The 25,853-nt window shown below is 34.1% G+C and overlaps 1 protein-coding gene across 1 annotated transcript in view; it reads left to right on the plus strand.

Annotated features, from left to right (window-relative positions):
- The window catches only part of LOC123246479 (regulating synaptic membrane exocytosis protein 1-like), a 402,117-nt gene that overhangs the window by 144,183 nt on the left and 232,081 nt on the right, over positions 1 to 25,853 (plus strand). Inside the window, 2 exon segments of the mRNA XM_044675360.1 lie at positions 7,231 to 7,240; positions 10,774 to 10,802. Coding sequence (XP_044531295.1) covers positions 7,231 to 7,240; positions 10,774 to 10,802 — 39 coding nt within the window.

The raw sequence follows: 25,853 nt of genomic DNA on the forward strand, positions 1-25,853 counted from the left end.
TGACAAGGGGGAAAGGAAAACCCTTCCCTGGATTTAATCACCCAAAGCTGTTGAAGTGAGTGAGGGAGTACCATCCATGTAAAAGCACCACAGATGTCATCTGAGAGCAAAGAGGCTCTGGAAGAGTAGACCAGAATATTGGCATAAATCGGAAGTGCCTCCTCATATTGGCATCCCAAAGAAACACTTACATGACCCTACCCTAGTAATGGGCCTGAGAGGAAATGAAATATGTGCATTGATAAATTATAAAGCAAAACAAAGCATAATAAATATATAGATATGGTTCATACTGGTATGTAATGTGAGAAGAATAAATAATAAAAATTAGGAAAGGCATTTTTGAGACACAAAGGAACGCTGAATCTCAGATCAGGAAGATATGAGTTCGTATGTGACATCAAATACTTCCTTAATGTTGTGAGGCTAAAAAGTCACTTAATCTATCTGTCTTACTTTTTTAATCCATAAATTGGGGATTATTAATAATGGTATCTTACTTCACAGTGTTGTTGTAAGGATTAAATAAAATAATATTTGTAAGGTGTTTTGTATACCTCAAAACACCATATGAATATTAGCTATTATTATTATCTATTATTAATTTTTGGAGCAAAAATAGGTGGCACAATGGATAGAATGCTGGACCTGGAGTTAGGAAGACTCACCTTCTTGAGTTCAAGTTTGGCCTCAGATATTTACTAATTATGTGACTCTGGACAAGTCACTTAACCATATTTGCCTCAGTTTCTCATTTGTAAAAGAAACTGGAAAAAAAGAAATGGCATACAACTCTGGTATCTTTACCAAAAGAATCCCAAATGAAGTCAGGGAGAATCAAACATGACTAAAAATGACAGGACAACATTATTAATTTCAGTTTTGAAGAGAGTAGAGCCCATTCCACCTTGTAGCATAATCATTTGTGTATTTGTTTTCTCTCTCCTCAGAGATAAACCACCTGAGGGTGAGACCATGTCATACTTTTCTTTATACCTTATCAACTACTAGCCCAGTTCCTTAATGTAGTGTGTGCTTCATAAATGTTTATTCATTCACTTATTGATCTTTGGCTAGATTGAGTGATATTTTTCTAATGGAAAAAGGTGACATACAAGAAGAGTTGAGAATGGTGATATGAAAAATGCATGTCAAATCCCCTGCCCTCTCACTCTGCCTAGATGTTGTATTCACATCTGAGTCAGTCTTGAAACTGACAGGAAGGCTTCTCTCCAAAGGTTTCTTTTAATAGGCATCCTTTTCTCCATCTCAGGGGCATGGCTATATTCAGCAATAGTCATCATGATACACACTTAATCATAACATGGGGATTCTAGAAGACCAACATACATGGGTGGAAAATGAATGTGGATTTAATCATTTGAAGATAGTGCTTATATTCAACATAATTTTTAAATTGTCCCCCTTAAGTACCAAGAATGCTGGGCACTTAAGATTCTTCATTGTAAATCTACATAACTGAAATTATGAATCCTTGATAAAGCAATGTGAAATGGCACCATCAGACTATAGTTCCAAATTTAGGTTAAATGTTTTCTTTAAGTAATAAGAGTGCTTTCCTTGAGCAGAGAGCTGGGGAACATCTTGAACAATCTACTGGCCCAGTGTATGTGTTGTCAGATGTTGCAATTCAGTCCTTTAGTCCTGACTGACTCTTCATGACCCCACTGGGGTTTTCTTGATACAGACACTGGAATGGTTTCCCATTTCCTTTTCCCACTCACTTTAAAGATGAGGAAACAGAAGGGTTCAGTGACTTGTCGAGGATCACACAACTAGTGACCTCAGGAAGATGAGTTTGCCCATCTTGTCAGATACAGACATTGTATAGGATGCTTTGATAAATTTTCTTTCTCTCTCACACGGGGAAGTTGAATCTGGTTATATCTGCTAAATAGTTGTGCTATAAAGATGAGTGACAGTAATGAAGTTAATTTTTAAAAGGAAATGTTGAGAGTTTTGTAATGTTATGAGGCTAAGACCTGGATATCACATGGATTGTTTTGGGAAATTTGAAGGCAAGGGTCATGTTTTTGGTCTTCTTTGTATCCCTAAAGCTTACTAAAGTATCTGTCAAATAGTTAAGTGATTAATAAATGTCTGTTAATTGACTGACTGACTAAAATCCTTTAGCAATACATTAACAACAATAATGGTAAGGATCAATACTATGGATTATGGGTATAACCTGAGGCACCAACTCTGTGGAACTTAGGTCTCTCTCTCCCCCAAGGGGGAACAAACACCCTAGAGTGCTGAGACTCCTAGAGTCCTCCATTACATTTTCCCTGAACCAAGAGAAAACTGAAAGATTTGATGCCTCAAAATCAAGATAACCTTTATTAAGCAAAGACATACATGCACGCCGGAGAAAGTTGTTCTAGAACCAAAAAAACACTCAAATTATAGACTGGCAGCTACTTTTATAGTTCTTAGTGAACAGAGACTTCCCAGAAATGGAATGATGGATTCCCAGGTGCAAAGGGGAACAAAGACATCTCTGGTACATATTTATAGTATAAGATGGCAAGATAAGAGTATGAAGTAACTCAGTTTCAAAGTGTTAGCAATACAATGATCCACTGAGTGTTAGGGGCAGAGCTCCCATGGTTGAGGCTAAGTGAAAAACTCAGACACAGAGAGATGGTGTGGAACCAGAGAAAGCACACTGACTTTGGTTCTCGGAGAGATACCATGAGAGCTGAGTGGCAGGGTGAGCTGGTGGCTGTCCAGACAGGCTGTAATTTTCAAAGACTATTTCTTCAAGTTATTCTGGGTCCTAAAGAAAATCTGACTCTTCAAATCACTCTGAGTCCAAGGGAAATAGTCTTTCACATTCTCATCACTCACATCAAGATAGTTAACAAGTTAATTTATGCATGGGCTAAGAAAATATGAAATAGGGGAGAATGTAAGGAAAACCACAAAGTCCAGGAAGAACTGAGAAATAAAGATCAGAGAAAGTGGAATGTGAAAGAACAGGCTTCATAATAGTTCTGGCCATGTATGTAACAAGTATGTGATGATATACACATCAATTATTTACTTTAGTTCAGGATCTGTAGTACTATGGACTAAAGTAAATAATTGATGTGTACTTTACCCATGGATGTGCCCATTTTCCTCTGATAAACCCGCTGGTTCTTCCACTGTATGTGAAGAAGTAATGAATTGCATATGAAGCAATGGGGGACTCTCCTTTAGTGAACAGAAAGGCAACAGAGTAGAATTCCTCTGAAACCAATGATAGCTGTTCAGAGGTTTGTAATGAACTCAATTACATGAAGGGTATGGTGGAAAGTACATGAGGGATTACTTTGTTGTTGGGGATTCAGACCTGGAACATAGTAAGCAGTGGAGTGAGACCTCAATTAACATTTGGGTGAAAATCATTCTAAGCTATGTAGACAATAGTCAATATGACTAATTTATCACAGTAAATTAAAAGTATTATTTCATATACACATATGTGAACAGGCACGCCAATGCATATACAATTTGTTTTGTTGGGGTCTTTTGTACAGACCTATAAATTTTTGGTGTAGGGAACTGCCAGTGAGGAAACTCCCTATACCAAGGAAGGCTTGAATAGTTCTGCAATTTAAAATCTTACAGAGTACTCTGGATTACTGAGAAGTTAAATAACTTGCCCAGGGTCAAATGGCCAGTATGTATAAGAGGTGGGGCTTGAACACATTTTTTAAAATAATATTTTATTTTCTCCCAAATTTCAGGTAAAAACACAAATCTTCTTAGCTCAGAGACCAACTCTAACTACAGTGTAATTTCTTTATTTGTATGTCTTGGTGTGTTTATATAATTCTCCTTAAATTTTCTATCTGTTTTTAGTATTTTAATATGTATATGGACATACAAAGCAACATTGCATGGTGATGATTAAAGTTCTGAGAAGACTGGGTTTTGGATAAGAAAATCAATTTGTTGATCAGGCTAGGAATAACCTATAAGTTAAATGTACAGTTATCTATCTCTCACTGATCACAAACACATTCAGCATCTTGAGTCATTAAATATAATTTTGGAAGCTCTTTAATCAGCTCTCCTTAAGACATCTCTGATTGGTGGTTAACTAATGAGGAGAGTAGACAAATATGTTCTATTTCCTCCATTATTCCTAAATGATGATGGGAAAATCACATGCCTGGTCATAGGATTCCAATATCTAGATGAAGAAATCTGGTTATGTTTTGTTAAGATCAACTTTCTTTTTTTCACTCCAAGGAACATATTGGCCAAAACTAGTATTTTTGTTTTGTTTTTACTTAATTCTCTCAATTTTAGAAGATGCTTTGAGGCAAGTAACATAAAGACAAGGAAGATACATTCCTATGACTGCCAAGACAAAGGAATGAGGAAAGAAACTTTTAAAATACTGAACCTTGTTAGAAATATTGATACTGTACTAGAATTAAATCTTCTCACATAAAGGGACTGAATATTGAAGTTGAAGTGAAAGGCCCTAGAACTCCATACAGCTTTGGTACTTATTAGCTAGGCCATCGTATGAAAATCTCTTAACCTCTCTAAGACTCAGTTTTCCAATCTGTACAATAAAAGACAGTATTATATTCTGAATTTTGTAAGCTTATTCTGAAGAAAGGGTGTTGTTAATCTTAAGGCATGATAGCAATTTTAGTTACTATTAGATATCAGAGACTGGACTTGTGATTTAATTTGTATAGGTTTCCTGGATAAGGAAAACTCCCTCAACAAACCTCAGTAATTTATAAGCATAGAAGATCAGGGCTTTGAGAACATAAGTTGCCAGGGTTACCTAGCAGTAAATGTCAGAGGTCAGACTTGAATCCTGGTCTTCCCAACTCAAAGACTGATTCCCTATCAACTCTATCACAAACTCTTGAACTATTTTTTAAAATTTAAGTTGCTAAATATAAACAAGTTTGTTATGAATACATAAGGTTTAATATTTTTAAATGGTATCTTTGGAAATAGAATTCAGTATTTGAAAGGAATTTTAAATAAAAGGAAAAATGTGATTTGGACTTTTCATTTTTAATCAATGTAATAATCATTGAAGTGAGCTGAATATCAGACTTGAATGAGGTAATGAACCTAAATTTTGTTTTGTGGGGAGGGTGCTTTATTATTTTGTTCATTCATTCATTCATTCATTCATTCATTCATTCCCTACCTTCAAGGCTCAATTCAGGTGTGATCCCCTCTCCTCTATCTTTTCTCTACTATTGTTCCTAAATTATAGTGCTCTTTCCCTCCATAAATTATCTTATATTTACTTAACAATGTTGATTACATATATGTATATATATATATTATAGGATAAGCTTCTTGAGGAGAGGGACAGTATTTTTGTTTATCTTTACTTATGTCCCATACATGATACAATGTGTTGCATGAAATAATAGAGGTTTAAATACTTATTGATATGAAAGTTTAGAAGTATTGTATAAATTTTGTATTTAAGGGTAAATTCTAAATAAATAATTAAGAACTATTTGAAGGTTTCTGAGTTACTTGACTTAGTATACCATCTAGTCAAGATCCTACGGTTATAGTTTTAAAACTGGATAAAGTCCTATTGTCCAAATTTCTCATAGGATCTCAGATTAGGACCTAGGATTGACTCCAGGGATAATCAAGGTCAATCCCCTCATTTCGTATATGAGGAAACAGAGGCACAAAACACCTAAGAGGCTTATCCAAGAATACACACATAGAAACTGTCCAAGGAAGGATTTGAACATCTTCCTGTCTGCAAGACAAGTGCTATGATCAGTACTTCGCATGGTTCTGTTTTATAGAAGAAACTAAGGTCTGGAGAAGTAAGGTAATATTTTAAGGGCATACAGGTAACAAAGAGTCAGGATTTAAATGCATATCTTCTTACCCCAAATCAAGGACTCTTTCCACTGTGAAACAAAACTTATTTCTACATGGAGAGTGGGGGGGGATAGTATTCTTTTTCTAATTAAACGATGCTACCAATTTGAGATAAATGGCTAGTCTTGTACTATTTTTAAGCAGCACATTAATATCAACACTGAATTGTATTCCTTCAATCAAATTATTTTGTTTCTGAAATGTTTTAGTCCACTTATTCTTATGGAATTAGCAATATTTAAGACCACATGCTGTGATCTGAAGGGTAGAGTAAGAAAAATGTAACAGAAATCAATAGAAAAAGAAAAGGTCAATTTAAAGAAAGGGTTGATAAAATAATAACTTTGGGGTCAGATTATGGCCGCATGAGCTTTCATAGAGTAATGATCCAGTTAAACCAATAATCAGTTATATAAATAATGGCAGACAGAACATTCAGAACTTCTGCAATTGTCTCCTCGTTATTAAATGAAGAGACCATGCGCGAACTTCAGCAGAGAGTTGCCCAGAGAACTGATAAATTAAATTATTTTTCTTGGGTCACAAGGCTAGTAAGGCTGGAATGAAATTTAGACTTCACTATTAAATAAACAAAGAAACAAATAAATAAATAACCAACCAAATGAATGAATAAATTAATGAATGGATGATAACTAACAATTATAAAGCATTTTCAGTTTTGAACAATACTTCACATTTATTGTATCTCATCAGTAAGTGCCAGAGTTGGTATTAAAAGTCCAGTTTTTCTAACTTACAAATTCAGAGTTCATTCCTCTAATCCATGCTGTTCTGTCTTCAAATCTTTAAGGATACATTTTTTTCAGCATGGATACTTCTTTCATTGACACATATCACAACTTCTCAACTTATTAAATAGTCTAAGAAAAGTTGAATGACCCCTACTCATCATACTTTAACCAAACTAGTAATGAACCCATTTCAGTTTTCTTTCATCTTCCAGAGTATATTTTCCTCTGACCTCATCTTAAAGGTCCTGAAACACCATAACAAAGCAATGGAATAATTGAGTGGATTCAGACGACCAATGCAGAAGAAGGAAAAAAAGCTAATTTTAAGAACATTGATTTAAAAAACAACTATAGTGAATAATCTTGGAACTATATAACAGGCATGACCTTAGGACTAACCTAACCAAGACCAATTGAACACTTTCATGCATACTTAAGAGAAGCCGAATAAACTTTGAAGATGAGCTGAGATGAGAGTCAATTAGTTGATTGTATGGTATTTGCTTATTGAGGATAATATCAGATCATACCCTAACTGTCCAAATACAGAGAAGATAAAAGAATGAGTTAGCACCAGTATTAATATTGTCAGAAAAGTGCTTACCTCAGGTTGGGAGCTAGTTTAGTCTCCAAATAAACCACTGATTTTTCTTCTGCTACCCTGTTATAGCAGAATATTTTAATCCAGGATGAGAATAGGCAATCTATTCTAAGAATGAAAACAAAACAAAACAAAACAAAAACAGTTGAGATACAGTATTAGGATGTCTGAGACCAACCCTAAAGAAGTCTAAATCCACTAGTTAATATTATTCCTCTATTATCAGCTTTATGAATGCTTTTGTTTACATTTCCCAGTAGACCCTCTAACATATAACCCTTCATTTTAACAAACCAAAAAAAAAAAAAAAAAAGAAACAGTTGAGCAAAACCTACAAAGTGACTATTTATGTAACATACTAAATATTCTCCACCCCTAATCTTTTCCTTCTAAAGGAAGGGGAATTTCTTTTGTCATTTTTCCCTTTTATTCCTTTACTATTACAAAGAATACATTCAAGAGAAGAATGATGTACAGTGCCTTTTGCAGTAGATGTACTCAAAAGTATGAATGAATATGACAGGAAAATGGTACAAAGAATCTACTAGGTAGATAAATATGACATTATAAGAAGGATCCTGCTTTCATTTGTTTTAGAACTACATTTGGTCTGCATATATTGTTAAGCTTTCTGAAAATATATGTATAAAGTGTTGCTTGAGGAAGAAAAACATTTTGTTCATTATACTTCTGGAATCAGAAGAAGAACCTGAACTTAGAGTTTCTAAAATTCAACATAAAATTCACTACCTCACCATGCCATTGGGATACCTAACAACAGAAGCCCTCAAAACTTTCTAATCTCAGAAGCATTTTATGTTCTGAAAAATTTTGAAGATTCACTGAGGCCTACTGTTCATGTTGAAACTATCTATTGATATTTACCATATTATAAATTAAAACATCTTAATATTATTGTAAAAATGAGGGGATTACTTTTTTGTAACCTTGCAGACTATCTGAAAAGGTCTCATGGTCCCTCAGTAGTCCCTTGACCACTCTAAAAATTCCTAAGAGTAACTAAATATCTTAAATCATGGGATTACTTTTTGGTCACCATCAAGGTTTAGACAAGCTATCAAAATCTGATAGAGATCATACCTTCCCCATACCTCACCAATTCTTTTCTTTTGAAATTCTGCCTATCCTTTAAGGGTCGATTCTACCTGTTCTTTAAGGCTCAAATACCAGTTAGCCAAGGAACAAGTATTTATTATGTTGCAAGACACTTGGGAAATTCAGACAAACATGATACAGTCTCTACCCTCAAGGAGTGTATTATTCATCAAAAGGACTATGTATATGTAGGCATAGGGATAGGAATTAATTGTGGGAAAATATTCATAGAAAGAAAAGTTGTGGACAGATTGTAAAGGTCTCAATGAGATTCAAGTGTTAGAATTTTATTTTTAACACAGTTGGGATCAATTAATTTCTGAGCAATTTGGAAGTAGTGTTATAATGTTAAATACAGAGTGGGAAAGGGAAAGAGAATAAATATTTATACAAGCCTACTATGTTCTAGGCACTGAGCTAAGCATTTTGCAAATACTACCTCATTTGATCTTCACAACAACCCTATGAGGCAGATACTGTTATTATCCCCATTTTACAATTGAAGAAACTGAGGCAAACAGATATTAAATGACTTGCCCAGGGTCTCACAGTTAATAAGTATCTGAGGCTCGATCAGAACTTAATTCTTCCTGACTCTAAGCGGAGTGTGTTCTATCAACTTTTCAACCTAATTGCGTAGAATGGGTAAAAAAGTTTCTATTATACACTAAAACCACTGCATTCATCTAGCTGGGGTATAAAAGAGAGACAGTGTTGGCAATAGGAATATTAAGAATGCATATGAAAGAAATTTTTGAAAAAAAAACCCTAATGAACTTAGTGATTGATTGGATGAGTTTTTGAGCCTCAATGAATATAAGGTCAGGGGTAATACTGGTATTTTACATGCTAGTAATATAATGTGACCAGTCTTTAAAATATGTTCTTATTTATTGGATCCCTGAGGAAACCTATATGATGGACCAGAAGTCATCACGCAAAGACTAGTTGACCACTTGCCTCATATGACATGACATGATCCTTGGTCAGAAACAGATTGGAGTAAATAGTTCTGAGCTCTCTTTCAACTTTGAGATCATGTAATTCTATGAATATCTTCGCTTCTCAAGAAGGGCTGTTTAATATTCAAAATCTTGCTTCTTCCGTCTAAAACTTCTCTCGACTAGGCTAAAAATTCCATGCTCATTCATCCAGTTCTCCTATTGAATTATCTCAAGGTCTGTCATTCTCCTGGTTATCCCCCTCTGGATATTCTATCTTACCAATATTTTTTCCCAAATGTAACATCTGCAACAGTATACACAAGATATATAGAATATATATACACATATATAAACTACATATACATAGAGAGAGAAAGTACACCAGATACGATTTGACCAAGTCACAGAGGAACAAAATTGCCACTACATTACTTCTNCACCAGATACGATTTGACCAAGTCACAGAGGAACAAAATTGCCACTACATTACTTCTGGGGATAATTTTCTCTTAATGCATTCTTAGATCACCTTAGTGTGGGGTCTGTTTTTTCACTGTATTCACTCTTAGAACTTACAAAATACTAATCCCCAGAATTCATATGAACTATTATTTACCCATATGAGCTATGTCCAAATTATTTAGTACAGATATGATGACATTTATCTATATTAAATTCCACCATATAATATCAACCCTAACATTCTAGTCCAGTGTAAGGCAAACTTTTTAAAGAGCGGGGCAAAGGAAAGGAAATGCTCATCTGTCAGTCTGTTTCTAAAACAACTCTTTCGAAGTTTCATTGTATTGTATCCTATTCATTGTATTCATCAGATTAGGAATAACATCCCATGGCTGGATGGAGCATTCCAGGGCTCTGCATCTGGCCTGTGGGCAGTACTTTGCCCATCACTGTCCTAGTCAATTGAGACATTTTTGGTACTGATCTTGTCCTCCAGTTTGTGATAGCTTTCACCACCAGCTTTTGTTACCCAAAGATTTGATAAGAATTAGATATCCCTTTATCTTTATCATCAGAAAAAATATAAAATATATAGCCAAACACAGATTCCTGGGGCACTCTACTCGATATCAATCTCCCTTCTGAGTCTTCTCTTGTCTAGGCTAAATATTCCATGTTCCTTCATCTATTTCTCTATTACATGATCTCATGTTTCCACGTTGTTATTATTGACTACTCTTTCAATCCAACATTTGAAATAGTTCCAAATTAATCTATTTATACAACTCTCTAATCCGCTTCTCTCTGCCCTTTCCACAAGAATATCATGTATGTAATTAAATCAATACTACTATTCCTCATAAGGATATGCCAATCAATTGCTCTGTTATTCCCATTACCATTCCTTCCGAATTCCCTGTGTGAAACACTCCTGTACATTTACCACTTTTCTGTGTATCACCTTCTTCTTTTAGTATATAAGTTCCTAAGAATGGAGTTTGATTGTGTTTGCATCCCCAAGATTTAGTGCATTGCCTTACACATAACAGATGCTTTTTCATTTATTCATTTGTGCATTCGATTATTCATGTATAATAAATGCATGCGTGGGAGTGTGGGACCAAAATCTTTGCTAAAAACTTCATAAATTATAATCTTAACATACTGTTGACCCACTAGTCCTCATTTCTAGAGACACATTCACTAATCCCATCTAGTAAAGCTAGTGTGATAGAGGAGAAATTATGTATTTTAATAGGTCTGAAGTAGTGTCTTGAGCTGCCTTCAAACTGAGTTATCTTTAAAAAGGTTGGATGCTCACTTCTCTATAATGTTAAGGTCAGGATTTCTTTGGGATATGAATTGAATTATTGCTTCAGATTGGTGAAATGGTTGAAAGAACAAAAAAAGGACAAAGGACAAAGGTCTTTTCCAACTCTAAATTCTGTGATTCTAAGTGAGTGAATATTCCCAAGTCACATACATTTTCTTCATTCCCATGGGTAAGATGAGACTCAGTTCTGAGAGCTTTGGATTCCTCATTGAGACAGGCTATAAAGAGAGAACAATTCCATCATGAAGTGTTGAGATGATTGAGTATTTCATAATGGAAGTGCAGTGGCAATGAACAGCAAAATAAATATTTTCATTCTCCAGCTTATAACAACATGTAATTTTAGGCTTAATGTCATTGTATATCAAAGGCAACAAGGTAAGTTTTTATAAGATAATTTGCAATTCTACTACTTTTTCCAAGAAAAGAAGCCTTTAGATGAAAAAGAAAACAATAAAATAAATAACATTCTCCCAAAATGAGACATATTGCCATTTCTTCATAGGCAGCACTTTTTAACAGACTTTCTTCTCTATTCTCTTAGTCAGATCTCTAGTCCAGTTTGGCTAGCTTTCACATAAACAATTCTATCTTTCCCCTGGGTCATTCTTCCTGTGTTCCTTGTTTTCTTCAGCTAATTCTTCAGTGATGCTGACAAAACTCTTCCCTAGAGAAAAATTTATGGGAAAAATTTTTTCTAGTTATGTCAGGGTTATTTATCTGCGTTAAAAAAAATCTTATGGAAAATTTGTAGGTAATTTGAACATTTATAGATTGTATATGCTTTTAAAAATTATTTTGACATAGCTTACTTTTAATTACATCTTATTCTCTAATAACGTGCAGAGCTGTAAAACATGGAATCCTAGAACATGAAGGAGCTAGGCATGTGTGCATACCTGTACTCACACATGTGCACCTCTTTAGCTGTTAAAATTGTACCTTTTCTTGAGATAGGTGATCTAGTCAATCCACCTATGATTTAGTAGACATCTCCTAAGATGTTGCTCAAGGCACAGAATAGTATTCCTGGTGTAATTCAGATAGAAGATGGCAGAGGTGGAGTCTAAACTTCTGCTTTCCTAATTCTTAGGCTAACATTTGTTTTTTCTCCTTTGCAAGAGCTGAATGATCTTTGCAATATCAGGGCATATATTTAGCATTCTATTATAGGGTGCTCCTTTTCTTTTACTGCTATGCATTCTTAGGTGATGTGCTTGGTTTATGCTTATGGGAAAAATACAGTCATAGCAACGTATAGCCTTATATTACTATTATGGAAAAAATATTTCCTGAATTGAATTTGAGAGGCTGGTGTTAAGTTGTTTATTTATTTTTAAGTCTGCCCCTTTCCCAGGAAGAGTGAAAATATTCCTGGAAGATTCCAAAAAGAAATAAAATGGAATATCAAACTTGAAAATATATGGTTTAACAAAAGTAAATTCTCTATTAAAAGACATATTAGCATTGTAGAAAGAAAACATGCCTCAGTCAGAAAAAAAAAAACAACTGGTTTTAAGTTTCCCTCTGGCATAAAATGGCCATGTGAAAAAGTCACTTAACATCTCTATGCCCCTACATGATCACTTTCTTCTCTTATGTAGTAGTAGCTTAGTATGTATCATATCAGGATAGAGATTTGGAACTGGAAGGGGTTTTAATGGTCATCTACTCCCATCCCTTCGTTTTATGAATAACATGTATAAAGAGAAGTAATATAACATGACTGATTGTCAAGATTTACAACTAGACTGTGACTAACCTTACATACAAGGCTGAGGAATTATGTTTTACTTTGTAGTCAATAAGAAAGTTTAGAAGGTCCTTAAGGTGTGAAATATTATGGTCAGGTCTATGTACAAATAAGATTGTTTTTACTGCTGGGTAAAGGCTAGACTGAAAAGGGAAAACCAAAAAGGTACAGAGATGAGTTAGGAAGTCATTATAAGAGTTCTAGAAAGAGGTAAAGAGGGAATGGAGATTTTACAGAGATAGAATTGATTGTGCATATACATAATTGCTTAAAAATGTTTGTAGGTTTGAATTGAATTAGTGCCTGAATGAATGTAGTGGAGGATGTGGTAGCCTTCAAAGATGGTTTGCTAAGCACTAGGGGCAATGGAGATATTAAGTATATGTAAATATAATTAATATCTAATAAGGATATATAAAATAAGGAGAATAGTACCCATAGCCCAAGATTGTCTTGAGATAAAAATGAGATAGTGTTTGTTAAAGTGCTTTGCTTTATAAATCTGAAATTGATATAAAATGATAAACATTAATAAGAGGAAACATATATAGGTTCAGATGTAGGGCAGCTGGAAAGGCCTGGGAATCCACAGAATGGAGTTGAAAGGTAAATAGTAGCATTTCATCTTTAGTGTTTTCCCCCCATTAACTAAAAAACCATGTGCATTTCTAATCTTGAGCCATTTGGGTTTTTGTTTGTTTTGTTTATTGATGTGTTTTATGTTTAGATAACAAACATTTATAGATTATGCCCTACATATATTCTATAACAGACTTCTTAATCTCCTATAATAAAAATAATTAAGAAAAATAGAAATACAGCAATATCATTTTAATGTGCATATAACACCTATAGTAATGTCTCCCAAACTTTTTATTTAGATCTTTTAAAATAATGAACAAAAATCTATTTTCTTTCACTGAGATTCCTCCTAACCCCAATAGAAACAAACCAATAAATAATTCCATGTAATCTATAAGCATAGTCAAGCCAAATAAATGCCCTTATTTTATTGTAACAAAACATGTATGTCTCACTATGTACCCTAAATCTTATAACTCTGTCAAGATCTGGATTATGTATTTTATTATCAGTCCTTTGGAATCATGTATACATTGATCATAATTTTTATGGGTTTCAGAATTATATTTCCTTACTGGGGAGTATTGTTGTTACTTTTTACATTTTCTCATTCTACTTTTTCCATTCTTCATCAGTTTTCTGAAAGTCCTCAATTTTCAAATTGTTCTCAAAGTCCTCAAAAAGTGTTCATTTTTATGATAATGATATTATAGTATAAATGGTTCTTCTGGTTCTGTTTAATTTGTTCTTCATTGGTTTATATTTCTTTTTATTTTTTTAAAAAATAATCTATTTCCCCATTTCTTATAATACAAGAAGATTACATCACATTTTTACATCACAGTTAGTCTTTCTTTCCTTTATTGGCAAATTTTCCCTTCGTTCCTAGATTTTTGACACTACAGAAATATGCTATTTGAGTTCAATTCCAGTCTCAAATATTTATTGGTTGTGTAACTCTGGACAAGACTCTTAATCTCTATTTGCCTCAGTTTCTTCAATATAAAATGGTTGAGGCAAGAATCAAATGAGATAATTACTGTACAATACTAAGCTCTGTGTAAGTATTCACTATTATTACTATTATAATTATGTACTAACTTAAAATTATCTCTAATTAAAATTATCCATGTTATATTCTGTTAATATATCTACTATTTGTTTGCTCATAGAGATCTGATATTTTATTTCCCCCGATATTTCTCTCATTTGAATCATTGGACAAAACGAAGAAGTTTGGTAGGGAGAACTTTCTTTTCTAAATTTTGTTGTACCTCTTACTGCTGAGGAGACAGGGGCAGTAATAAATGTACCGGTGAGTGCCAGGTCAGTTCTCTATAGGTATTGCTCCTTTGGATGATGGCTGAACAGTAGTACAATATGCTACTGCTATTCCCTAAGTGGTTGAGCTGAGATTTTGAGTTACCCCACCAATTTGAACACAGAGATGGCAGGGTTGGAGGAGTGACAAGTTAGCTCACCTGGAAAGTTTTGGAATTTGAGTCACTTTAATATTTACCAACTGTTTGACTATGGGTAAATCACTCGACCTCCTGAATCTCATTTCCTCTTTTATAAAATAGGGATGCTAGTCTTGCACTACATTTTCCTCAGTGCTATTTTAAGGAAAGCACTTTATAATACTTAAAGTATCATGTAAATGTAATATTATGTATTAAGCATATATTTAAATTACATTATGCATTAAATATAATACTTGTTCCCTTCATTGAAAAAGCCCTCCATCTCTCTCTCCAACTAATGCTACCATATCAAGGTTCAGCTTAACTTCCATCTCCTTCATAAAGTCTCCCTTGATTACTTAAGCCCTGATGGATCATCTTTCTCTATTCTCCACCCCTAAATAACTATTGTACTTATAGTAGATATCACAAAGTTATATACTATCTTTTAGTGCCTGTTTCCTTTGTGTCTTAGATATTTCTCCCAATGAGATTAAAATGTCCATAAATGTGAGGACTATGCCTTATATTCTGTCTTTATGGCCTACCATACTGCTAAATATAATAACTGAAATGGACCAGAGAAGGAAATGGCAAACTACTCCAGTATTTTTGCAAAGAAAACTCCAAATAAAGCCATGAAAAGTTGAACATGACTAAAAATGACTGAACAACAAATAGAACATAAGGTTTTTTAAACATTTATTAATATTCATTTTTAACATGGTTACATGATTCATGCTCCTACTTTCCCCTTCACCCCCCGCACTCCCCCCACCCATGGCCGATGCACATTTCCATTGATTTTAACATGTGTCATTGATCAAGACCTATTTCCATATTGTTGTTAGTTGCATTGGTGTGGTAGTTTCGAGTCTACATCCCCAATCATGTCCGCCTCAGCCCATATGTTCAAGCAGTTGTTTTTCTTCTGTGTTTCCTCTCCTGTAGTTCTTCCTCTGAATGTTGGTAGCATCTTTACCATAAATCCCTCAGAATTGTCCTGGATCATTGCATTGCTGCTAGTACAGAAGTCCATTACATTCTATTTTACCACAGTGTATTGGTCTCTGTGTACAATGTTCTTCTGGCTCTGCTCCTTTCGCTCTGCATCAGTTCCCGGAGGTCTCTCCAGTTCGCCTGGAATTCCTCCAGTTTATTATTCCTTTGAGCACAATAGTATTCCATCACCAGCATATACCACAATTTGTTCAGCCATTCCCCAATTGAAGGACATCCCCTCCTTTTCCAGTTTTTTGCCACCACAAAAAGTGTGGCTATAAATATTTTCATACAAGTCTGTTTATCTAAGAACATAAGGTTTTGAAAGCACCTACTATTCTCATTTAATTCTCACAAGCACCACCTTAAATAAGTACTATCATCATTATTCCCATTTTTCAAATGAGGGAATCAAAGCTGAGAAAGTGGCCCATGACCACAAAGCTAGTAAGTTTCAGTCATTATTTGAATATGGGTGTTCTTGGCTCCCAGTTCAGTGTTCATTCCATCAGGGAAAGGGTCCATGACTTTTTTTCTCAATTTTCCCCAATGCCTAGTAGTATATTTTGTATTTTTCCAATAGTTGGGCAACAACTAGATGCCATGATGTTATGAAAGAATAAAGAGAATTTTTTCTTGCACAAATTTAATGCTTAAATGATTTGAAATTGTATGGAATATTTCTGCTTTGTTTTCCTCTCTTGGACTTGAAGTTAAATTCCAGCCCTTGACAACCTATAGGACCTTAGTTATGTTCATTCAGCTATCCCTAGCTCATTTACTCATTTGAAAATTTATAATAATTTCTATGTTCCTTCTAAGTCTAAATCTTTTCTATGAAGAAATGTAGCCAATCAGTTCACCACTATCTGAGGTGTTTGTGCTGTTGATAGTATAAGCTTAGGCTAATTGCTTCCATTGGAGGTTAAAGCTGAGAATACAGTTCACTGCTCACAATTTTTTTTCTCTATTAGACATGTAAGTCCTCAAACTTTTATTCTCTGCACAGTGACAGCAACTTCTACTGCACGGGATTGTATAGTCTGGGTAGGATTTACTGGCGATATATGTATTTATTTGTTACCAATATACTAGAGTCCATGGTCATTTTCCTGTGACACTCAATAGTGGTGAATTCATTTTTTTTACATAGCTTGTTTACTAATTACTTCATCCTAGTTGGATGGGCATCTAATGGCATAGTGGATAAAGTGCTGAACCTTGAGTCAGGTCAGGAAGACATTTTCCTAAGTTCAAATGTGGCCTCAGATGCTTACTAGTTATATGACTCTGGGCAACACACTATATGCACTTTGCCTCAGTCACTCATCTGTAAAAGGAACTGGAGGAGAGAATGGCAAACTAGCATCTTTGCCAAGAAAAACCTAACTGTGGTCATGAAGAGTCTGACAAGACTGAAACAATTCAACAACAACAACAACAAAGATGGATGGGAATGCTTAGGTATGTTCAATTTTAGCCACATCTGGTATTGCATGAAAACATTATTATCCATAAATCATATTCTGTCATATCTACATGAGATTTCTATTCAAATAGCCATTGAAACTACAGAATGATTTTACTCAAAAATTTTAAATCCTTATCTTCTCTCTTATAATTGATTCTAAGTATTGATTCCAAAGTAGAAATGTAGTAAGGGCTAGGCATTTGGGAGTAAGTGACTTGCCCAGGGTCACAGAACTAGGAAGTGGCTGAGGCCATATTTGAATGCAGGACCTCTTATCTCCAAGTCTGAATCTCTCTGCACTAAGCCAACTACCTGCTCCACAACTCAAAATTTTTGAAATGTTTAACTGTTATTCATATATAAAATATGTGATACTCTTCAACATTTGATTTGTAGATAGGAAACAATAGGAAGCTTTTTTCCCCAAAGTTAACAAAATTGTCCTAAAATTATATTGCAGTTCTTCTCACTGGAATCAAATCAATTCAATAGGCATTTATTAAGCATCTCCTATTAATCAAGCACTGTGTGAGAGTGCTTGATTTAGAAAGATATCAATTTGAATCCTGGATGTGCCACTCACTATCTGTATGACTAAAGAGAAGTTATTTAACTCTCAGAGCCTCAGTTTCCTCATCTTAAAAATAGGGGATTGAATTAAATTACTTCTGAAATCTTTTCTAGTCCCAAATCATGACTATACATTTAATTTCCCATCCACATGACAGACTTTCAAATCCTTGAAGGCAGATTACATGGCTTCTTATGAACTCTAATCCAATTCTTTTGACTAAAGTTTTCATTACCAAGATATGTTGAAGGAAATTCAGTAACTGGTTTATTTTTATAGATGACTTCCTTTATACTGCAGACTTCACTTTTGAAATTACATCAAAACCATGTGAGTCACTTTTGTCTTTTCATATTTTAAAAACAGCCATTTTTAACAACATTCACTGTTAGCTCTGAGTACATGGAGCTTCACAAACTTGTTTAAATACTTTTCCATTCATTATTTAATGTTATAATCATCAACATATCCAGAGAACCAAGTTTCTTTGTGGAATACAAGGGCAAACAAAGCATAGTTTCTGCACTGTTATCATAATTGAATGTTATTTATGTAGTCAAACCAAGGTCTTTATATTTGTTTGACATAATACATAAGCTATCTTCTCATAGTGCAGACATGAGTTTGAGTCTATTCTAAATACTGGAAGTGTGATTTAAATAAGTTCAGGGTTCATGCCAGCCCTGCTTACCCCTCAAGGTTGTTAGGAGGATCAAATTAGAAAATCTAAGGAAAGTACATCGTCAACTGAATCATGAGATTAAAAAATAGAGGATTTGCTCATCTCCTACTTCCTCTAAGAGCCCACCGACAACCTTCCCCCAATCCAACAGTGGTTAATACTCTCTCCCTCCTTGGCTTGCATGATATATGCCTTCATGTCTCATTGATAAATGGAACTTAGCCAACTCTTTATTTTACAAATGAGGAAATTGAGATCCAGATAAGGTAAATGACTTAGCTAAACTCATACAGCTAATGAATGACATAGGATAATGGCATTCTTACTCTCCAGGCAGAAGTTTTCCTCCTAAACCACATTAATCAGGACAAATTTCAGATCTGACATAAACAGTAAGCAACATAGGCAATACGCATTGTATTATATATTTATATAACATATGCAATATGCAAAATATACAATATGTTAATACTAACATATTGTATAAAATGGCCTTTTTGTTTTTCTTGTTTTTGAATAATCATGACTTTTTTAAAACCCTTACCTTCTTAGAATCAAAACTAAATATTTGTTTCAAGGTAAATGAACAGTAAGGGCTAAGCAAATGAGGTTATGTGACTTCCCAAGGGTCACAAAGCTAGGAAGTTTCTGAGATCATATCTGAAGCCAGGATTTCCCATTTCCAGGCCTGACTGAGTCATGAAGCTGTCCCATGATTTCTTTTTAATGAACTTCTAACTGAAGCTTAATGGAAGAATATTTTTGCCAGATTCTAACCACTTATAATCATAGAAATCTAGAAGAAATAGATTTGACAGGGAACATGTCTAAATATAAGCAATAAACATTGAGTATCAAGGTATTAAAACAGAATTATCTATAAGATGCAATACCTGATCCCAGATAATTTTCAAGAAATAATCAAACTTCCTTTATGATTTAAATAAAGAAAAGAATACCTGAAGAATAACTAGTTTGGACAAAAAGTCTGCTCGGCTTCTATAATTCTATAAAAAATTTCTTTAAAAAACATTAGTGAAATAATTCCAGGTGGAAGGACTTTACTGATTCTGGTTTGCTTTCATGCACAAAGTTCACATCTTACAAAACAAACACATCAAACAGAGCTATTTTGGTATAACTGGCATTTTACTTGTTGAATCTTTTTTAAGATGGGAAGACAGCCAGAATGTGGAAAGCAACCAGTGCTCAAGTTTCCATGCTTACTCTTTTTCTTTTTTTCCCTTTGCTCTTCTTCATTTATGCCACTTCCCTTTCCTTTTATTTTTCTCCATTTCCTCTTCTTCACATTCATTCTGCTCTCCTTCCATCTTTTCTTCCAACTCCTTTCTTCTCCATATTCTCTTTTTTCTTTCATCTAGGTAGCCAGGTGGCTCAGGCAATAGAGTGCAGGATATGTAATCAGGAAGATCTGAGACTGAATCCTGCCTCAGATGCTTACTGGCTGTGTGACCCAGGGCTGGTCATTTTACTTTGATGTGATTCTTCATTTCTAAAATTGGGGTGATAATAAATCTCTACATTACAGAATTATTAAGAGGTTCAAAAGTTTTAACATATAAAATGGTTTGTAAATCTTAAAAGTGCTATATAAGTGCTAGATAGTATTATTTTCTCCTCTTCTCATATCTCATCTACTTTTTTCTCTGGCTGTGTTACTTTTCTTGTTCTTTCTAATTCATCTTTTTATCTCGTTCTTCTCCTTTCCTTCCTCTTCCTTTACTTCCTTATTTTCTTCTTCCACTTTTATCTCTTTCCAACCTTTTTCTCTTTTGTCTTTGTTTTTGTCTTCCTCTTCTTTTTTTCACTCTTCTCTTCATCTTCCACATTTAGCACATATATAGATAAAATTACCAAAAAATAGAAAAGTCTAGGTAACATTTCTAATTTGCAACTTTCAAGGAATGTAAAGTGACCACAAATTATAAGTAGATTCTCCACTGTTAATTTACTCTCTCAGAATTACTTTCTTTTTTTTAATAATTTTTGTTTCATTTTAAATTTTGAGTTCTAAATTCTCTTCCTCCCTCCCCCACCCCTTGAGAAGTTAAGAAAAATTCTATCAATTATATATATATGAGAGTATGCAAAATATATTTCCATGTTAACAATTGGGGGAAAGCAAAAAGTAAAAAGAAAAAAATTATACTTCAACATGTAGAGCTCATCAATTCTCTCCTTGGAGGTTTATAGATTTTTCTCAAAATGAATGCTTTGTAATTGTCTTGGATCATTGTACTGATCAGAGTAACGAAATCTTTAATGATTATCATTACAACATTGCTGTGACTGTGCATAAGGTCTCCTGGTTTTTCTCATTTCACTTTGCATCAGTCTGTATGATATTGAGATGTTTTTTCTCAAGCCAACCCTTTTGTCATTTCTTATATTACACTAGTACTCCATCACAATCATACATCATAACTTGTATAGCCAGTTCCCAATTAATAAGCATCCTTTCAATTTCCAATTGTTTGGCACCATAAAAAGAGCTGCTATGAATTATATATATATATATATATATATATATATTTATATTTATATATATTTGTCTTTTTCTTTTCTTTGATCTTTTTGCAGTGTAGAACTAGTAGTGGAATTGCTGGGTCAAAGAGTATGCACAATTTTACAACCATATGGGCATAGTCCCAAATTATTTTCCAAAATGATTGGAGCACTTGGTAGTCACTGACAGTTTATTAATTTACCTATTTTCCTTCACACCCTACAGCATTTCTCACTTCAGATCAATGTGACTTCAGAGTGGTTTTAATTTGCCCTTCTCTAATTAATAGTGATTTAGACAATTTTTATATGACCATTTAAAACCTTCTTCTTAAAATTGCCCGTTATATCCTTTGACCATTTATCAATTGGGGAATGATTCTTATTTTTATAAATTTAACTCAGTTCCTGATAGAACTAGAAATAAGGTCCTTATTAGAGAATTTTTTTTAAATAAGGTTCTTATTAGAGAAACTTGTTGTAATTTTTATAGAGAATGTAATTTCCCTGATTATCTCTTTTTAATTAGTTCTATTTTTGCTTTTGCTTTGTCTGAGATTATGATTGCTGCCCTTGTCATTTTTTTTTCAGCTGGAGCATATTAGCTTTTGCTCCAGTCCTTTATTTTAACCCTTTCTGTTGATTTTTTGTTTCAAATGTGAACTCTTGGAAAAAACAATATTGAATTCTTGTTTTTAAGCCATTCTACTACCTGCTTTCCATTTTATGAGTGAGCTCATCCCATTCATATTCACAATCATTATTACTAATTGCATATTTCCTTCAACATCCTATTTTCTTCTTTTTATCTTTTTCTCTCTTTTGAATCCTATTCCACCTCAAATGTGTATTTTGTTTTTTATTACTGCCTCCATTTATCTGCCCTTTCTTTTATTATCCTTCCTTCCGGTATTTCTTATCACCTCCCCATCCCATTTCCCTATTGAATAATATAGATTTCTATATTTAAGTGTTTCTATCTGTCTATCCACTATATCTGTCTGCTATCTTTCCATTTATCTACCTATCATCTATCTATCTGTTTATCTATCTATCATCTATGTGATACAGATATATGTATATCTGTAGAAGTATTTATTCTCTTTGAACCAATTCCCATGAGTGAGACTCAAGCACTGTCTATTCCCCTTAATTTTCACCTCTATAAAAGCTCTTCCTTGCATGCTTCTTTTATGTAAGAAAAATTTCCCCATTCTACCTCCCCCTTCCCTCTTCTCCCAGTGCATCCTTCCTTCTTACCCCTTCTTTTTTTCAAGATCACTCCAACATAATCAGCTTATGCCCATGCCCTCTCTCTATGCAGACTCCTTCTAACTACCCTAATAATGATATAGTTCCTAGAAGTTACACATATTGTCACTTCCCATATAGGAATGTAAACAAACTTAATTTGATTGAGTTTCTTATGATTATCCTTTATATTCCTTTTGAGCCTTATGTTTGAATACCAGATTTTCTATTCATCTCTGGTCTTTTTTTCAGGATTTCTTGAAAGTCTTCTGTTTCATTAAATATCTTTTTGGTTTTGTTTTTTCCCTGAAGGATCATACTCAGTTTTGCTTTGTAGGTTGATTTTGGTTGTAATGCTGGCTCCTTTCTGTTCTAGAATACCATAGTCCAAACCCTCTATTCTATTAATTTGATAACTGCTAACTCTTGTATGATCCTAACTATAGCTCCATAGTATTTGAATTGCTTCTTTCTGACTCCTCAAAGTATTTTCCCGTTGATCTGGGAGCTCTGGAATTTGGCTACAATATTCTTGGGAATTTTTATTTTCAGGAAGTAATGGGTAGATTTTTAAAAATATTTATATTACCATCTGAGTCTAAGAGGTGATTTTTCTTGATAATTTCTTGAAATATAATTTCTAGGATCTTTATTTGATGATGACTTTCAGGTAGTCTAATAATTCTTAAATTATTTCTCCATCCATTTTCAGGTCAATTGTTTTTCCCATGAGCTTCTCTTAAATAATTATTCATATGATCTGACACATTTCACTCCTATTCACAGGTTTTGCTACCCATTCTATTTGAGTGAGTTTATAGAATGAAAATATTTGTTTAGCAGCCTCATGTTGTGTTTAATGGTTGTCTGTATTTTTTAAAAGTCATTTTCTAGCTCATAATACTTTGAGAGAAATAAAAGGGCGGAAGTGGAAGTTTGTGGTCTAAGAAGATTGATTGAATGATTTGCTTTGGGATCAGATTGTAAGGCCCTTGAGGGCATTAAATTTTCTTTCATTATTTTGAGTGTGTTTTATTGTTTCTTGATGGCTTGTGGAATCATTAAGTTCCCCTTGCCCAATACTTATTTTTAAGAAGTTCTTTTCTTCGGTGAATTTTTGTACCTTGTTTACACACAATGGGATGATTCTTTTTTCTTTTTTAGTATTTTTTTGTGCCTTGTTTACTTGATTCAATTATCTTTTCATATTTTTCTTCTATAAATCTAATTCCTTTCCCAAATTTTTCATCTACCACTCTTATCTTTTTCTTTGAGGAATTCTTGTTGGCTTCAAGTTCAATGAGCATTTTTCTTTGAGGCTTTACTTGTAGCTTTTTTCACATTTTTATATTAATATAAATTTATGTCTTCGTCTTCCTTGCCACCATGCTAACTTTTTACAGTCAAGTTCTTCTTAGTCTTTTGGTCATTTCCCCCTGCCTTTTTCTTGACTTTGAGATTTATATTAAAGTTGGACCTAATTTAGTTATGGTCGAGGAGTCACTGTCCCAAATTTAAGGTTTTTTCATGGTGATATTTTCAGAGGTAGTTCTGGACACTTGCAAGTTTTCATTGCTTCCAAGGTGGTAGGATGTGGGGGAGAGTTGTGAACACTGTTCTTCTGGTCTGTGCTCTGGTCTTTAACAGGAAGGGGGCCTTGTCCCCTGTAATCTCAAGTGCTAATATTCCTCTTTGCCCCAGAACTGTGATAAGGTCCTCTGGTCTATGGCCGCCACAAACACTAGTGCTCCTTTTTGTCTTGGAACTGCAACTAGGGGCCCTACTTTCTTGTAATTTCCCAGGAATTCTGACCCAGAACTGCATTTGAGCAACACATTTACCAGTTGGTGCCACATATATTCAGTGCCAGCAAAGGGTTTCCTGTTATACCTTTGTGACTTGTTGTCAAACCTCTTACCATCTTTGGGCTGAGAGTTCTAGGTGCTAGCTATTGTTGCTGCCTCCAAGATCTACCACTGATGCTGCTTCCTTTCCCCAGCCCCATGTTATAGATCTCTCCTGCTGACCTCTTAAGTTCTGGAAAAATGCCTTACACTCACCATTTACTGGTTCTATCACTGAAAAAAATTGATGAGGAGTTATTTTAAAGTTGTTTAGAGGGAAATGTTGGGAGAATTCAGTTGGGATGCTGCCTGTACTCTGCCATCTTGGCTATGTTTTCTTTTTAAATCAGATAATTCTTACTTTGGAAATTTCAGCACTTCTAAAATATAAGACAATAGTGAGGATGGAAGACAAGAGATATCTCATGAAATGAGATAGTGTATGTAGAAGATATCCCAAAGCATTATATAAATGGCAGTTATTTCTGACTTTTTTCCTCTATGAAGAAAGCATTAAACAAGGGGGGGGTGAATGGAAAAGTGTAAAAGCTGTGTGCTAATGGTCAGAGTTCAATGTCTACCGCATTATTTGTCACTGAGACTGTGTGCAGCACTCAAGGCATTCTAGAAGGCCATCCTATCCATTGTGATTTCAAAAGTGCTTTATTTTCTAATAATGGCCCCAAAGTGGCTACAATTCAAAAGCATAATACTTTAAGTCAGTGTGAGTGGAGAACAACCAGTGATATTTATAGCTTGGTTTATCAGTACAGTGGAAGAGAATGAATTACTAAAGTCCCTTAGCTGCTGCTGTTTATATTCACCTCTCTTGTCATTTATATTACTAGGGCTTTATGTGGGAAGTCAATGTTATTACCTTAAAACTGATCTTTGGATAGATGAAGTAGAATCTCTTGGGGTTTAAGAAAATATTTTATTGTGGGGAAGAAAAAAAAACACTTTGAACAATTTGACAATCCAAAGCATCATATTCTCATTTTCCTCCTCCTGTCCCCATGTGCAGACGTGTCAAGATTTTCCATAAATGTTGAGTGTCAAATATGATGAGAGATCCTCCAAGAGACAAGAAGGTAAATAAATTGTGGTCTCTGCCCTCAAGAAGCTTGCAGCTTAAAGGGTGGGAAAATATATGCCCTGCATATGGCATCAATTTAATTTAGTTTTTGTGTTGTTTTTTTTTCTTTGCTCTTATTTATTTCTCAGTCAAGGATTTAATTCTGTGTGGGGATTTAGAAGTTAAACAATCCAACACTTTTATTTTACAAGTAAGATAACTGAGAATTATGGAGGTGAAATTACTTGCTTAAAATCACACATCTTGGTGATAAACAGAGCCAAGGCTCAATTACAGGTTTATCAAATCTCAGGTAAATAGAGAATAGGGTCATTTATAATTTTAAAATCCTCAAAAATAATGGTTGGAGATATTCAACAAATAATAGCTCAAAGAGTTGCAGTGTAAAAATACAATCGTAATTTTTTTTACCTTTATTCAGGTTTTTTTTACATTTATTAATATTCATTTTTAACATGGTTACATGATTCATGCTCCTCCTTTCCCCTTCAACCCCCCCCCCC

This window comes from Gracilinanus agilis, chromosome 4 (assembly GCF_016433145.1).
Source record: "Gracilinanus agilis isolate LMUSP501 chromosome 4, AgileGrace, whole genome shotgun sequence".
Taxonomy (NCBI): Eukaryota; Metazoa; Chordata; class Mammalia; order Didelphimorphia; family Didelphidae; genus Gracilinanus; species Gracilinanus agilis.